Source organism: Macaca thibetana, chromosome 13, assembly GCF_024542745.1.
Source record: "Macaca thibetana thibetana isolate TM-01 chromosome 13, ASM2454274v1, whole genome shotgun sequence".
NCBI lineage: Eukaryota > Metazoa > Chordata > Mammalia > Primates > Cercopithecidae > Macaca > Macaca thibetana.
This window is the reverse complement of record NC_065590.1, coordinates 181,042-198,831: the sequence shown is the minus strand read 5'-3', so window position 1 is coordinate 198,831 and position 17,790 is coordinate 181,042. Positions and strand designations below refer to the sequence as shown.

At 46.7% G+C, this 17,790-nt stretch overlaps 2 protein-coding genes across 2 annotated transcripts in view; one reads left to right on the top strand and one right to left on the bottom strand.

The window, feature by feature from the left end:
• MRPS5 (mitochondrial ribosomal protein S5) overlaps positions 1–17,790 on the top strand; it is a 224,724-nt gene that overhangs the window by 105,844 nt on the left and 101,090 nt on the right. The window lies entirely within an intron of this gene.
• The window catches only part of ZNF892 (zinc finger protein 892), a 33,199-nt gene that overhangs the window by 14,949 nt on the left and 460 nt on the right, over positions 1–17,790 (bottom strand). The window contains exons 2-3 of the mRNA XM_050753869.1: positions 12,675–12,824; positions 568–1,253 (exon numbers count right to left, since the gene is read on the bottom strand). Coding sequence (XP_050609826.1) covers positions 568–1,253; positions 12,675–12,824 — 836 coding nt within the window. The remainder of the gene's footprint in view (positions 1–567; positions 1,254–12,674; positions 12,825–17,790) is intronic.

The window sequence follows — 17,790 nt, the reverse complement described above, 5'->3', positions numbered from 1 at the left end:
TTATCTTGCACGTGCTAAGTAAGTCAAAATAATACTCCAAGTCTTTGTATGTCCATGCCTCAGTGATTCACCTCTGTTGTATTTCAGCCTCCCAGGATGAACGAAGACGAGTTAAATTCTTTTTGAACATTGGCTTTTCAGATATTGATACAATACCGACTGACTCAGAAAAGCGATGGGTCTTACGGAAGAACCACCACCACCAGCAAAAACAAACCAAGATTGTAAACAAACTCCGTGACTTCTCAAATCCCCGCCTTCCCTTCCTTCCAAAAGGGTCGGATAGTCCCTTCCTACTGCCTGATGGGGCTCCTCTAACATCAAAAGACAAGTCATTATCAAAAGCCAAACTTCAGATGCGTTGATATCTTCCCTTGGGCAAGGGAGGCGTCCAGCGCCTACAGACCAGGAGGGCAATGGAAGTGGCGGGCTGTCCCTCAAAACCCCACGTGAGACCGGCCAGCGGGAAGGGGCTCGTGACGCTACTCCTTCCTGAGCCTGCCCCACACTTTCTCCCTTTCTCCCTCTCCAGCGGGCACCAAGGCCGCCTCACTCCCAAATCCTCACCTCTGCCCCCAGGTTCCATGGAGACTCCTTCCTCCAGCCCGCGCTGGAGGCAACCGCCGCGGGGGAAGGGGCCGGGGGTCCGCCGCTCGCGTTCCCCAAGAGGCCCGGAACGCAGCACGCGCTGGCGGCCCGGCGCCCCCACCCGGGGGTCCTCCCGCCACCCTCCTCCCGGGCACTCAGACTGAAAGGGGATGCGCTCAGCCCTCCTCCACCCTGGGTTCGACCTCCAGCCACACACCGGCAAGCGGAGCCCGACTACAAAGGTATCTAACCGCCGGCTGCGACGCCTAGCGCCGGCCAACTGTGAGGCCGGACTACCACTCCCAGAATCCTCCGCGGGGCGCGGCTGGCGGCCGTCACGCCCAACGCCGCTTCCCAGAGGACCCCGCGGCCTCCTGCGCCCGGGGCTGCGTTTCTTGGCGCCGCGCGCGCCTGACCGGCCTGGAGGAGCGTTCGGCAGCTGGCGAATCCCTGCCCGTGGCTGTCGAAGGGCCGCTGGTCCCTCAGTGCCGACTGTGGGCGGCGGACGCGCCAAACCCCGCCTGGCGTGGGACTTTCGCGTCCCCGCTACGGTGACGGCGGAGGGCGCGCCCCTGACCCACGTGGGATCCTTCCCGGGCTGCGGTGCTCCCTCGGAGGGGAGGCGCCCGGCGGCGTCCCTGCTGCTGCGCCTCCATGCATCGGCCCTTCGCGGCGGGCACAGAGGGGATCTCAGTTTAAAGTAAGCAGGGATGTTTGTTCCATATTGCACCTCGGAATAAAGAAAAATGGAATTTCAATCCCGAAATCACCTCAACCCCAACAACAGCCACGTCTCCAAGAAGAACCAGTAAACTAGTGCTGCTGCCCCAGGGAGGCTGGAGCCTGGAGGTCCTGCAGACTCCCCAGGAGCTCTAGGGCTGGGCGGGTCTTCAGGCTAGGCCGTGTTTTCACTTACCTTCCCACGTTAAAGTGCCAGGTTTCTGTCCAGTTCCGATTCCCGAGAGAAAATCTAGTTAGCGATGTGCTTGTTTGGATACAAGCCACAATGTCCAATTGACCTTTCTCCAACAGAATCTCCAATTTTTAGACAGGCTCAAGGCTTCCCAAGGCTTATCATTATTCCTGCCCTTGCCCTCCCCAGCACTCCCAGCCCCTGCTGCCTGGAACATAGTGAATCATCATGGGCCCTGTGAACTAGGTCACAACCGAGGGATGGTAAACCAACAAGGTAGAAGGAACGGAGCCCCGAGTAATTTGTTGGAACAGAGCTTGGGCTTTAGCATGAGAGAGATGCAGACTTCTATTTTGTATAAGCCACTATTATTTTGGGTTTCTTCTGCAGAGATAACCACACGTATCTCTAACTGGTCCATAGATTGGCTATATTTGGTACAGGCAGCTAGGGCTGGTGGGGATAAAGGACATGTGGTAGAGACACAGCCGTGCCAGCTCAAATGGCAGCCAAAGGGAGTCTCCCCACTCTTCTCTCTACAGGAGATACAAGATGGTCAGTTTCCTTCAGAAGATGCTTCCTATGAAAGACACCACTTGCTGATGTTGTTACGGAAACCCCAGGGATAAGGTCTAGGCCCTGCAGCTTGCTGCACAAAAAAGCCAATCACTGAGAGGAGTATTGCCAAGGAAGAAGGCTTTAGTCAGGTGCTGCAGCCAAGGAGATGGGAGACCAGCTGCAAATCCATCTCCCTGACCTACAAAAACCAGGGGTCTATATAGCAGGGAAGAAATGTGACTGTGTGGGGGGAACAGGAATGAGGGAGACATAAGGAAGCAATCATGATGATGAGGGGTCTGGTGTATCCTTGTCTGGATGCCGTCATCTGGTGTGTTTCAGTTCTTTGATACTTTTTTTTTTCATCAAATGCTCTCTCAGAATCACCTTTTGATACTTTTTTGAGAGGCCTGACGATCTTTCCTGAGGAAGGAACTATGATAAAACAAGTATAAGCTTCAAACTTTAAAACCAGAGAGTCTGCCGGGCACGGTGGCTCATGTCTGTAATTCCGGCACTTTGGGAGGCCGAGGCGGGTGGATCACTTGAGGTCAGGAGTTCAAGACCAGCTTGGCCAACATGGTGAAACCCCATCTCTACTAAAAATAGAAAAATTAGCCAGGCCTGGTGGCACACGCCTGTAATCCCAGCTACTCGGGAGGCTGAGGCAGGAGAATCGCTTGAACCCAGGAGGCGGAGGTTGCAGTAAGCCGAGATCATGCCAGCGCACTCCAACCTGGGCAACAGAGCGAGACTCTGTCTCAAAAAAAAAAAAAAAAAAAAATCACTTTCTATGTTTATCCAAAATAAAGTCTATAGGACTATTGGGCTGGTTTCAATGTGTCTGGAGCACCCCTTTCTTCTTGTTGCTAACCATCCCCATCACAGATATCCCTTCTTTGTTACCACGTCAATTGTCAGTCCTCATCTTACTTTATTAATAGGTGATAACACTTGGCTGCTCCCTGCTCCTGGAAATACTTTCTGGTTTTCTTCCTCCTTGACTGGTCACTTTTTCTCAATCTCATTAGGTATTTCCTCTTCTCCCCACCTCTAAACCAGTGTTTTCCAAACAACAGTCATGCATCGCTTAACAACCAGGATACCCTCGGAGAAATGAATTTTTAGGTGATTTTGTTCTTGTGTGAACATCATAGAATGTATTTATGAAAACCTAGACTGTATCACCTACTGCACACCCAGGCTATATGGCATAGCCTATTGCTCCAAAGCTATAAACATGTACAGCAGGTTATGTGGTGAATACTGTAGGTCATTGTAACACAATGGTATTTGTGTATCTAAACATAACATAGGATACAACATATCCTGTGCACCTGTATAGGGCACTTACCATGACTGGAGCTTGCAAGACTGGAAGTTACTCTGTTACCAAAACACTGTCATCTCCTAGGATAGCAATGCCTGCTTCCAGGATAACTCCTGAAGGACCTCTCTGAGGCTGTTTTACAGTTAATGTTTTTTCTTGTAGGTCTAGGTCCTGCCACTCACAGCACAGGAAGCCAATGACTGAGACCATGATCTCACCGCACAGGAAGCCAATGACTGAGATGATTATTGGGCGATGCAGCCTGGAAGATGGGAGGTCAGTATCAAATCCATCTCCTTGACCCACTGAAGTTAGGAGTTTATATAGCAGGGAAGAAATGTAACAATGTGTGGGAAAATAGGAACTCAGGAGAGGTAGGATGGCAATCATGATGCATGAGAGGCGTGGTGTCTCACTGTCTTGAGTGTAGTGGTCTGGTGAGTTTCCCTTCTTTGATACTTTTTTTTTGAGAAGAAGTTTCTCTCTTGTCACCCAGGCTGGAGTGCAGTGGCACGATCTTGGCTCACTGCAATCTCCGCCTCCCCAGGTTCAAGCGGTTCTCCTGCCTCAGCCTCCTGAGTAGCTGGGATCACAGGCGCCTGCCACCACACCCGGCTAATTTTTTGTATTTTTAGTAGAGACGGGGTTTCATCATGTTGACCAGGCTGGTCTCGAACTCCTGACCTCAGGTGATCCACCCATCTCGGCCTCCTAAAGTGCAGGGATTAGAGGCGTGAGCCACCGTGCCCAACCTGTTCTTTGATACTTTTGAGATGCCTGAAGTTCTTTCCTGAGGAAGGAACTCAGACAAAACAAATTTCAGTTTCAAGCTTTAAGACTAGAAGGGACACATTCTATGTTTATCAAAAAAAAAAAAAAAAAAAAAAACCTTGTCTATGGGATTATTGGGTGGGTTTCAGCTCTGGGTGTGTCATTGAATGGTGAGTGAATGTGAAGGCCTATGACATTACTATACACTACTGTAGACTTTATAACTGTTGCACACTTAGGCTACATTAAATTTATAAAAAGAATTGCCCTTCAATAAGTTACCTTTTCTGGCCAGGTGTGGTGGCGGGCAGATCACCTATCAGGAGTTCAAGTCCAGCCTGGCCAACATGGCGAAACCCCGTCTCTACTAAAAATACAAAAATTAGCCGGGCGTGGTGGCACATGCCTGTAATCCCAGTTACTTCGGAGGCTGTGAGACAGGAGAATCTCTTGAACCTAGGAGGGGAAGGTTGCAGTGAGCCGAGATCGCGCCACTACCCTCCAGCCTGGGCGACAGAGCAACACTCCATCTCAAAATAAAAAAAAAAAAGAAGAAGAAGGAGAAGAAGAAAAGAAAAAGCTAAGAACTAAGGCACAAACACACACATTAGCCTAGGCCTATGCAAGGTCAGGGTCTTCAATCTCACTGTCTTCCACCTTCATAGCAAGGTCAGGGTCTTCAGTCTCACTGTCTTCCACCTTCATAGCTTGTCCCAGTGGAAGGTCTTCAAGGGCAGTAACAGGCATGGAGCTGTCATCTCCTGGGATAGCAATGCCTGCTTCTGGGATACCTCCCGAAGGACCTCTCTGAGGCTGTTTTACAGTTAACTTTTTTCTTATAAGTAGGAGTATACTGAGTATACTCTAAAATAATGATAAAAGGTATAGTATAGTAAGTACTTAAACCAGTAACAGAGTCGTTTATTATCATTAGCAAGTATTATATACTGTAGATAATTGTATTGCTGTACTTTTGTACAACTGACAGTGCAGTAGGCCTGTTTACACCAGCATTCTCACAAGCACAAGTAATGTATTATGCTAATGGCTACAACGTTACTAGGCAATAGGAATTTTTCAGCTTCGTTATAATTGTTTGGAACCACCATCATATATGTGGTCTACCATTGACTGAAATGCTGTTTTGTGGCACACAATTATATGGTAATCAGAATCATCTGAAAGTCTTGTTAAAACACAGTGCTGAACTCCACCCTCATTCAGGTGGTCTGAGGTGGTTCCTGAGAATTTGTGTTTCCACCAACTTCCCAGATGATGCTGAAGCTGCTCATCTGAGAACTAACCAAATGTTGAAATGCCCCAGAGCTCAGGCCTTGGGCCTCTCTTCTGTCAACACTAGGATAGCAGTAACTACTCTTAAATGATCTTGTTCCACCCACATGCTCTAAATACCACCCAAATGTGGTCAGCTTCCAGTTTATATCTCCAGCCTGGGCTTTTCCAAACCCTGACCTTGAGCTGTCTCCTCCACCTCTGGATTTGATGTTTCATAAACATCTTTAATGTAGCATGTTCGAAAGTGAACCTCTGCTGCTCCCCCTTCTCCACTACCAAACCTCTTCCCCCTGCAGTTTCCCCACCTCAGTAAATGGCAGCTTGATCCTTTGGTTGCTCAATTCAGATACCTTGGAGTCACCATTTTCTTTATCTCACACTGCACATCCAGTTCCTCAGAAAATTCTCTTGGCTCTACTCTTTTTTTTTGAGACAGAGTCTTGTTCTGTCACCTAGGCTAGAGTGCAGTGGCGCAATCTTGGCTCACTGCAACCTCTGCCTCCTGGGTTCAAGAGATTCTCCTGCCCCAGCCTCCCGAGTAGCTGGGACTACAGGCGCCGCCACCACGCCCAGCTCAGCCTGCATAATCCTTCCCCCATGTGGCCGCCAGACTTGCTCTGTCACCAGCGCCAAGCCTCTGTTCACCATCTCTGTGAAGCCTTTTTGTCCTTCGTTACTTTATTGCTTTTCCATAGCACCTATCTCTTTCTGATATTATAATTATTAATTTTATTTGTTGAGTGTCCCCCCGTGCACATGCACCAGGGATCAGGCTCCCCGGGGAAGGAGCATCCCCAGAATATTTCCTGGTACTGACGTGGTCAGTAACTGAAGGACAGTATACTCTTCTCTGTATGATGCAGAGAAGGTAAAAGTACCTGAAACTAATGTGGTTCTCATTGCTTTTCTTGGCTTTAATTTGTGCGCTTCTGGAAAATTCGAACTTTCTTCACACATAGACACGGGCACTACTTTGGAATAATGTGGCCTTGAACAGCAGTGGCGCCGCCTCCCACTGCAGCACATAAATTGGTGTCACACAGCAGCAGGGTGGAATTGGAACACCTTGTAATAAAAACCCGTTGTCTCTTACAGGTAGATTAACCCTGAGTTTCCAAAACTTATGAGAACATCTATTTCCTTCTAATAGGTCTGACATCCTGTCAGGAAAGCATCCTTGCCTGTCTTAAGCAGCAGTAGTGCCATAAAAGGCCATTTACTTTGATGTGAAAGCTGATGTTAAGAGAAATGAATACGGAATCTGTTCATCACCATGGAAGAGGGCAAAGCCAAAAATGTGAAGGAAGGATTTGGGTAGCAAACGGGTGAAGATTTGGGGTACATGAGATTCAACATAAGAGAGAGAGAGGTGCCAAAGGCCTCAGATAGTATGAGAGGCAGGCAGACCTGAGGCAGGAAGTCAGGCTTGGAGTGAAGCAGCAGAGGGAGTTCATCGGGCCTGTGTCTTGTGCCTCGTCACATCCCTTAGGCTTCTGCAGAGGCCCTCGGCCATTTGTTCCACTTCAGCTGCCAGGGCCTGTCAGTCCACTCAGCTCTTCCGTTTGCACCACCCGCAGCTGGACGGTTACCTGCCTGGGAGTGCCAGGCTCTCCTCCTGCCAGCCGAAGGCCAAAGAGCTGCACACTCAGGTTTCGGACCCCTCACACCACTTCTGGCCTTGTTGAAGGGCCATACAGTGGGTTGTGGGGTCTGGCTTCCCTAGGAGTGGCTGGGTGATGCCAGCTGAAGTGTGGGGGCATCCAAGAGATGGAGGGAGCTGATCAGATTAATTCCTTCAGCTTCCCTGTACCCGTTATTGCTCCGGGGCACAGTCGCTGCACATACGCTGGAATGTGGGCTTCTTACAGAGCCGAGTAGATGCACATGCTGAATAATCTCTCTCCCAGCTGGTGAAGTAAAAATCGACAGGCAAACATCATCTTGCATTTCTTCCCATCCTTTCCTGCTTCACTCCCTTTTCCTCACTCATGTCGCCCTAGGTTTGCACCTCATAAAGCACCAGCTCTTAATCCTTGCCTCGAGCTCTATTTCCTAGGGAATTTGGGCTAAGACTAGGAGCATGACTGCCTGTGACCCCTGGTCCCTCTAATGGCAGCATTGTCGCAAGGGAGAACTGTGGGCCAGGAGCAGTGGCTCATGGTGGAGCAGGAGCAGTGGTTAGGATCAAGTGATGAAGGCAGAGCCACAGGCTTGGATCAAGCGAGGAGGAGCCTGGAGACAAGCCCCTGGGGGAGAATGACAGAGGGGCTCTGGTCCTAGCACCAGGAACTTCAAGGAAGCAAATCCCTTACTCCCTTACCGTCTTAGAGTTGCTCAAGGAGCCTTAGTGTCGTGGCCAGAGCCTTAAAGAACTCTAGTATAGCAGGCATTTACTTGTGAAATTTCTGGCCATCTCTGACTGATGAACTCACATTGGTGGTAGAGGAGCTGTTGCAAATAGCAGTCCAGAAAAGAGCCACAGAATGAGGCCAAGACAGCTGCTGACATCACAAGCAATAACCAGATGGACTTCTGGAACCTGATAAATGCCGACCTGGTGTTTTATCTGGTATTTGAAAGGAGCAACCATGAAGACTGAAGAATGCAAAGATACCTGGGACGTGGAGGTCTATATGGGCAGTTTCTGTCAAGCCAGGTGGTACAGTGGTCCACACCCACTTTGCCCAGACACAGGACATTCAGGGTTGGTTTTAGCCTGTCTTTGGTTTGCTGATATCTGCTTGGCTTGTTCTCCCACAATAGCTAAACGAGTATTATGGATTCTTTGAAACTCATAAAGTCATAATCAATAGAGGGGGTCTTATTTCCATCCATGCTTCCATCAAATAGACTTACTGATATGGCTTTTCAAGGGAGTTATAGAAAACTCCCATTTCCTAGCAAGGTAGCTGTTGGGGGTTATTAGGAAAGAAATAGCAGGAATGGGCACCCATGTTGTGAGGAAAACAAATAGACCTTTAGATGAGAAACACCTTCCAGCCTATATCCTGTCATTCTCTTGCACCAAGAGGATGCTTGGGATGTCCCTTTCACCACCTCCAAACAACAGAGTGAGATAAGTAGTAGACCTGGGGGGCCATCAGGCATCTCCACAGACAGGTGTAATAATAGTCAAGAACTCCATACTGAGGTGACTCTTGGCAACCAGTTAGCCAACTGTGAACAGTGTGGTTGTATATTTTGTTTATAATTCATTCTGCGTGTACTTTGAAAAGATAGTTGTATATGGATGAATGGATTTATTTTTAGTGAGAGTGGCAGAGAAGTTGGCCTGAAGAGAACCAGCCAAAGGATGTTTGAAAGATGCTGGAATTGGACTGTCAGATACTTATGAGGGATTTGCAAAGAATGATACTGGACTGTGGGGACAGGGAAGGTCCACACCTCCTCCGTGACTATTATTCTGCCCTTGTGAGCTACAATCCTGGAGGCGTCAGTGCTCTGGAGCTGACCATAAAGCTTCTGAGGTCAGGCCAGCCACATAGTGAAGTACTGCTCACCTCCCTTCTGGTCCCAATATGAGGATGGAAGAGTTAGCTGTTTTTCTATGGAATCTATGTATTGTTTTGGAAAGTTTGACAGGAACTTCCTTTGGTTGTAAGTACAATGGTTAATTACATCGGGTTTTATTCTCTCACATTCAAGTCCAGAAGTAAGCAGTCCAGGGCTGAGATGAAGGCTCTGTAAGATTATCAGGGAATCAGGCATCCTCTGTTTTTCTCCTCTGCCATCCTTAAGGCATGGCTTATGTCCTCAAAGTCACAAGGTGGCTATTGGGGTTCCAGCCATTAAATCCACATTCCAGGTAGAAAGAAGGAAAAGTCAAGGCCAAAAGGGAGTTTCCTAGCTGTTACTCTTTGTTTTAAGTACCCGACCAGAAGTCCTATCCAAAAAATTTGATTTTTATCAGCATAGCATTCACCTGATATTTGATTTATCAATATTTCATTGGCCTGATTAGCTATACCTAGCTGCAAAAGAAGCCAAGAAATATAGTTGGGTGCTCTGCTGCTCAGAATAGAACCAGAGTTCCTATCATTAAGGAGGTGAAGAATGACTTCTGGCTAAACACAAACAGCTTCTGCCGCAGTAAGCATTACTCAATGCTCTTTGTCAACACTGTAGCTCTTGCCAGCTACTTTATCATGAGAATCTATAAGGTGGCTCGAAACCCTGAACCTCTGATCTTAGAGTAGATGGCCTTTTGCATCTTCTGCAGACTCTGCACAGGTTTTGTACACAAGTATGATGGGGAGGAATCCACATCTTTGTGTGGCACCTCTGGCATGTTCAACAGGCTGGGTACCACACCGGCGGCCAGATATTTGATCATCATGAGGACTGGTTTTTTTGAGGCCTCTGCTACTGGGGTTCACCATCACTCCATTTGTCCTGCCTGAAGTTCCACATTCCTGCTCATTTACAGGATGAAAGAAGGAAGGGCCATACTAATTCTCTATCCTTCATCCACAGGAGTGTGAATATGGGACAAGAAATTAAAATAATTATGCTTTTTAATGCCTGGATAGTAAGAGCCTATCCTCCTCCTCATCCTGGTGCTCACACACTCTCAGCAGCTGTCTGAAATTACTGCTTTACTCCTAAGCAGGATTTCTTAAAGCCATAGATGTGAGGAAACTGATCTAAGTCTCTATTGTGTAGGTGTGGACAGGACAGTCTGTGTTTTGGCTTCATGGTACTGATGTTGAGGGCAAGAAGGACATCATGTCTCATAGGCCTGGCCTTCAGTCACATCCTCATGCCTGTTGCTTTGGTACTGAGGGATGACCATTTGTGGACAAGCAGTGTCTGGAGTTAACTTTCACTTTGTGGTATCCTTTGAGATTAGACACAGCCCCATTTCCTGTAGCCGTTTTCACGGTGGCTAACCTCTTCAGCCTGGGACCCCACCCAGCTGCCACGGCTGTGCCTGGATGCTGCACAGGACTCCGAACTTTTTGGGATGAACATGTTTCCCTTCCACAGCTACAAGTGAATATATGGTGAGAAAGGGAAAAGTCTGGCACGGTGGCTCATGCCTATAATCCCAACACTTTGGGAGGCCGAGGCAGGCGGATCATGAGTTCAAGAGATCGAGACCATCCTGGCCAACATGGTGAAAACCTGCCTCTACTAAAAATACAAAAATTAGCTGGGTGTGGTGGCATGCGCCTGTAGTCCCAGCTACTCAGGAGGCTGAGGCAGGAGAATCACTTGAACCTGGGAGGCGGAGGTTGCAGTGAGCTGAGATGGCGCCATTGCACTCCATCCTGGGCGACAGAGCAAGAATCCATCTCAAGAAAAAAAAAAAAAGAGAGAGAGAGAGAGAGAGAAAGGGAAGGGGCTATATCCAGGGTGCTGTGGAATGGCAGAGCCAGACTAAGGAAGCTTGGTTATCAGTACAATTAAACAAAGATGAAACAACCACCACCACTGTAGAAACAAGGATAGTTGGGTGATGGATTTGTCTTCCAGAACCCAGAGGTCAGGTCTGGGGCCAGAAGACCACAAGTAAAGGGAAACACAGGGTGCTGAGCCGAGTGAAGAACAGGAACACATAACCAGAATCAGAGCTCCAGGAAGAGACAAGAGGAGCAGATGAAGAGCTCACAGCACAGCTATAGTGAAGGCACTGGCAGTCCTAAGTACATAGAAGCTTGATGTTTCTTATGGTTTTTTTTTTTTAATTTTTTTAATTTTTTTTTTTTTTTTTTTTTTTTGTGAGACGGAGTCTCACTCTGTCGCCCAGGCTGGAGTGCAGTGGCGCGATCTCGGCTCACTGCAAGCTCCACCTCCCAGGTTCACGCCATTCTCCTGCCTCAGCCTCCGAGTAGCTGGGACTACAGGCGCCCACCACTGTGCCTGTAGAGACGGGGTTTCACCGTGTTAGCCAGGATAGTCTCGATCTCCTGACCTCATGATCTGCCCGCTTTGGCCTTCCAAAGTGCTAGGATTACAGGCGTGAGCCACTGTGCCCCGCCTATTCTTTCTATCTTTTTTTGTACCCATTAACCATCCCCACCTCCCTCCTACCCCCCACTACTCTTTGCAGCCTCTGGTAACCATCCTTCTACTCTCTATGTCCATAAGTTCAATTGTTTTTTAGATCCTACAAATAAGTGAGAGCAGGTGATGTTTGCCTTTCTGTGCCTGACGTATTTCACTTAGCATAATAACCTCCAGCTCTATCCATGTTGTTGCAAATGACAGGATCTCATTATTTTTTATGGCTGAATAGTACTCCATTGTGTATAAGCACCAAATTTTCTTTGATGTTTATTTTCTTACTAAAGTTTCTAGTTGTATAAGTGCATTTGATTTTTGGCTCAAGTACTCAGGTATTCATTCGTTTAGAGAATACATGATGAGGCCAGGCACAGTGGTTCATGCCTATCATCCCAGCACTTTGGGAGGCTGAGCCGGGTGGATTACGAGATCAGGAGTTCGAGACCAGCCTGGCCAATATGGTGAAACCTCGTCTCTACTAAAAATACAAAAGTTAACCGGGTATGGTGCCGGGCGCCTGTAGTCCCAGCTACTCAGGAGGCTGAGGCAGGAGAATCGCTTGAACCCGGGAGGCGGAGGTTGCAGTGAGTTGAGATTGCACTGCTGCACTCCAGCCTGGGTGACAGAGTGAGACTCCATCTCAAAAAAAGAAAGAAAGAAAGAAAATATATGATGAGTGCCAGGCACCACACTGGGAGCACAGCAATACGTAGATGTGAAGGAGCTCTTGTTCTCCTGCAGCATTCAGCCTTGCGATAAATAAATAAATAATACGACTGTTGCCTGTCTTAGGGTTTCCTTCAAACACCTGCAAAGCATATTGATTGGAGAGCTTCTGACCAATTTGGGGATCCTCCAGGCATCCTCTCAAATTTGAGGTATCCCAAGGAAGCGTATGGCATGGTTGATTGAGACTGTTTATGAAGACTGTGGTCCCAAATGGAGGTATGAGGATAAGCAGTTGATAGAAGGTGCTCAAACAGAAATCGCCATTACCTTGAACAAACAAGTGCTGAGTCTCACTGGGGACTACTTGTCTGGCTGAAGCACCTCCACGGTACCCGGAAGCCTGATTTTCATAAGCATCACTGATGTTGGGTGATAGAGGATTTGCGACTGAAGACTTTCCCACAGGTGCTGCACTTACGGAGCTTCTCTCCAGGGTGCACTCTCTGATGGTGAGTGAGCCACCTTTTCTGCAGGAAGGTTTTCCTACATGCAATGCGCTCATGGGGCTTGTCTCCACTATGAATTTTCTGATGCTGATAATGGGATGAGCCGTCAAAGAAAACCTTCCCACAGTCATTATCTTCGGAATGCGTCTCTACAGTGTGCACTGTCCTGTGTCGAATGAGGGATGAATGGTCCAACAGAGCTCTGCCCTACCCCTGCATTCCTAGGGCCACTCTTCAGGGCGGGTTAGCTGTGGCCGGAATACCTTTCCCGCTGAAGGGTTCTCCACACACTGTGCATTCATAAGGACTTTCTCCAGGATGAGTTCACCGATGTCCAGTAAGGGTTAATCAGTTGTAGAAAGTTTTCATTGCATTCAAAGGGGCTCTTCCCAGGGTGTGACGTCAGTTGTTTCTCTTTTCAATTTTAATTAATGTTATAGAGACAAGGTCTCACTATGTTGCTCAAGCTGGTCTCAAACTCCTAGGCACAAGTGATCCTCCCAAAGTGCTGGGATTACAGGCATGAACCACCACGCCGGCTGACATCAGATTTTTCTTAGGGCTCCTACAGCTGAAGCCTTTTCTGCATTCTTTTTTTTTTTCTTATTATACTTTAAGTTCTAGGGTACATGTGCACAAAGTGCAGGTTTGTTACATGTGTATCCATGTGCCATGTTGGTGTGCTGCACCCATTAACTCGTCATTTACATTAGGTATAGCTCCTAATGCTATCCCTCCCCTCCCCTAACCCTGTGACAGGCCCTGGTGTGTGATGTTCCCCTTCCTGTGTCCAAGTGTTCTCATTGTTCAATTCCCACCTATGAGTGAGAACATGAGGTGCTTGGTTTTCTGTTCTTGTGATAGTTTGCTCAGAATGATGATTTCCAGCTGCATCCATGTCCCTACAAAGGCCATGAACTCATCTTTTTTTTAATGGCTACATAGTATTCCATGGGGAATATGTGCCACATTTTCTTAATCCAGTCTGTCACTGATGGACATTTGGGTTGATTCCAAGTCTTTGCTATTGTGAATAGTGCTGCAATGAACATACGTGTGCATGTGTCTTTACAGCAGCATGATTTATAATCCTTTGGGTATATACCCAGTAATGGGATGGCTGGGTCAAATGGTATTTCTAGTTCTAGATCCTTGAGGAATCGCCACACTGTCTTCCACAATGGTTGAACTAGTTTACAGTCCCACCAACAGTGTAAAAGTGTTCCTATTTCTCCACATCCTCTCCAGCACCTGTTGTTTCCTGAGTTTTTAATGATTGCCATTCTAACTGGTATGAGATGGTATTTCATTGTGGTTTTGATTTGCATTTCTCTGATGGCAAGTGATGATGAGCATTTTTTCGTGTGTCTATTGGCTGCATAAATGTCTTCTTTTGAGAAATGTCTGTTCATGTGCTTTGCCCACTTTTTGAAGGGGTTGTTTGTTATTTTCTTGTAAATTTGTTTGAGTTCTTTGTAGGTTCTGGATATTAGCCCTTTGTCAGATGAGTAGATTGCAAAAATTTTCTCCCATTCTGTAGGTTGCCTGTTCACTCTGATGATAGTTTCTTTTGCTGTGCAGAAGCTCTTTAATTTAATTACATCCCATTTGTCTATTTTGGCTTTTGTTGCCATTGCTTTTGGTGTTTTAGACATGAAGTCTTTGCCCATGCCTATGTCCTGAATGGTACTACCTAGGTTTTCCTCTAGGATTTTTATGGTATTAGGTCTCACATTTAAGTCTCTAATCCATCTTGAATTAATTTTCATATAAGGAGTAAGGAAAGGATCCAGTTTGGGAGGCCAAAGGATCCTTGGGAGGCCAAGGCAGGTGGATCACCTGACTTTGGGAGTTCATGACTATCCTGGTCAACATGGTGAAACCCCGTCTCTACTAAAAAAATACAAAAAATTAGCTGGGTGTAGTGGTGCATGCCTGTAATCCCAGCTACTGGGAAGGCTGAGGCAGGAGAATTGCTTGAACCCGGGTGGCAAAGGTTGCAGTGAGCCGAGATCATGCTACTGCACTCCAGCCTGGGCGACAGACTGAGACTCCGTCTCAAAACAAAAAAAAAAGAAAATAGTATATAAGCTTTCTAGTCAAAGATAATTAGGGATAATATCTTGGTGTTGGTCATTCTTTTTCTATGCATATATATGGAAATATATTGTAAATGTATTCAAGTTCCAAACATTTTGTAACCTGGGCTTATCATTTAGCAATATATCATCATCTTTCCAACTCTGTAAATATCACTGCTAAATGTCACTGATAAACTCCAGTGGAGCCTTCTCAGGCTTTGTCTTCCTTGATTACCTGGCAACATGGAGTGTTTTGATCATTCCCTCTTTCTTGAAAATCTTGTGACTTCTTTGACACTGCTGTCCCCTGGTATTTCTCTGACCTATCTCCATCTACTCATTCTCCTTTGAAGCCTCATCCTGTCTTCACGCCCCTTAAATCTTGGTCTTCCTGCGACCCATCACATGAGATCAGATGTGGAATTTTCCACTTGTGGCTTTAGCTCAGCACTCAAAAAGCTTCACATTCTGGGGCATTTTGGATTTCAAATTATAATGGTCAATCTGTATATACATTTCCCAATCCACTCAAACCCTTGTAAAAGCATTTCAGAGAAGCCCCCTCACTAGATCCCCATCACCCAACTCAACATGTCTACTTCAACTTGCTTTTTACCACAGGAGTCTTGCCTCAATAACATAGACCACTTAGGAACTTGATATCCATTGCAGTCAATCTCTTAGACTTCCTGAGGAATCAGTTCTAGCTGGTTATTGAAAATGAACATATTCGTCTTGTCTAATGGCTGGCACCTGGTATCTTTGCTTCCATCTTCAGCTCTGTGTGATTTATTATGTCAGACTTGCAGAGGGGGTTATTCTTAGAAATGCAGGCCTGGGGAGGAGGGGGTGGGTGTGCCTGAGCCCAGAAGCTGGCCAACCCTCCCGCTGGCCGCCCTAGCATCCTGACACCCCAGATGCATTTCTGGGATTGGTGGGCCTGCCAACTGTCTGTGCCAGGTTGCGGTGCCCAGCTTTTTGCCATCTGCCATATTCTTTCCATTGCAAGGTTCTCTAGCATTGCCAACCTTTCTTTTGATTCGTGGAATGCTTCTGTGCCTTTGTGTGGCAAGCAGTCAATTCTCTCTTAAAACTTAAGAGTTTGGCCAGGCGCACTGCCTCACACCTGTAACCCTAGCACTTTGGGAGGTGGTGGCGGGTGGCTCACGAGGTCAGGTGTTTGAAACCAGCCTGGCCAACATAGTGAAACCCCGTCTCTACTAAAAATACAAAAAATTAGCCGGGCGTGGTGGCAGGCGCCTGTATTCCCAGCTACTTGGGAGGCTGAGGTGGGAGAATTGCTTGAACCTGGGAGGCAGAGGTTGCAGTAACCGAAACCACGCCACTGCACTCTAGCCTGGGCGACAGAGCGAGACACTGTCTCAAAAGAAAGAAACAAACAAAAAACAAAAACTTTGTCATCAGTAATATTATTTCATGTCTTTGAAACTCCTTTTAAAGCTTGACATCAGTGATATTATTTCTTTGAGGCTCAAACCCCTGCAAACACTATCCCGTCATTTTTGCTTTATACCTTAAGAATGCTGATATTCTTCCAATTTGATCAATTTCTGATTCCAAGATTTGACCCTACTAATGGCCATTAGGTGAAGCCAAAACCTCAAAATTTAAGGTCTCCACTACTACATGCCATATTGGGAGATATTAATTAAAAGATAAAATGGCCATTTCCTGTTTTTAGAAGGAAGTGGAACAGTATCCACATTGAAAGAAAAAAAAAAAGCTCTGATAACCAAATTTAAAAGGGGAACAAAGGGAAAACCATCAAATCCATATCTCCACTCTGTTTCCATTACTACTGTGCTCAAAAGTCCATTGGTATCTTTTCCAAGGATAATAGAGTAAAAAAGATGTCCATCGAATCCTGAATTCGTTCCAGTCTCATCTTGCTGAAAATGGTAGAATGTATTAGGGAAATACCTGACCCTCAATTTACTTTTAATGAGGCAGTAAAAATTCAGAACTCCCAGACAGTCATCAGCCAAAAGTTTGTCCATAGTTTTTTTTATTTCCTACTTGACATTATTTAGCAATATCGCATATTGTCCACACCCACAGATTCTGTTACGTGTTTTTCCTCAAGTTGCTTTCAAAAGTCCACAGATCAAGTCTTCCCTGCCGTTTGTCTGCTCTAGGGTGAACAGAGGAATAGGGTTGTTAGTAGGTTGAGGAGGGTCTGTTTGGTAATTCAGCTTCCCGAATCTGACTTGAACTTCCAGAGGAAATTCATCTCAATCCACGGGGAATCACGTAGGGCAGTCTAATTCCAGACAGCCTTTCAGAACCAGGTCCTTTTCTGAGCTTCACCCTAAGCGAAGAGCAAGAGAATGCAGATGCCTAGAGTCGAGGTCATCTAGTGCGTATCCTTTAACAAAAATGAAAATACAGGACTGGGCCCAGGGAATAGAAGGGTTTTTGGAGTCAGGAGGTAAAGTTCAGCAATGGGGATCATGTTAAGGCAGATCTTAAATATTGAGATAATTTTTCACTGAATAGGAAGCTATTTTAGGTCTTGAGGAAGGCAACGATGGGCAGGAAGGGGTCACTTGCAAAGACTGGGTTAACAGTAATATGCAAACTGTAACGGTGACAGAGGCTCTCGGTGTTAACCAGCTTTCGAGGTGCTTGTTTACTTTGTGACAGAGGCTCTCGGTGTTAACCAGCTTTCGAGGTGCTTGTTTACTTTATGACAGAGGCTCTCGGTGTTAACCAGCTTTCGAGGTGCTTGTTTACTTTGCTGGCCTCCAAGTGCTGGGTTCTGGCTTCTTATATGTGGACAGAAGTGATGTAAGCCTGGGTCTAAAAAGAAATCCGACAAATTCCTCTAGCTTTCTCTTCCTCCCTTGTGGTGACTTTGGAAGCCAGATGTTCCAAATAATGAGGACAGAATAAGACAGAGTGGTTCCCGTCAGGTTTTAAGGGAGAAATAGCTCTCTGTGGGCTATTACTGTACCACATCTTAGCACATCCCTCTTCAACAATCAAGTGGGAAGAACTGGAATTAGGAAGCTACTGCTGCCAGGAGTGGGA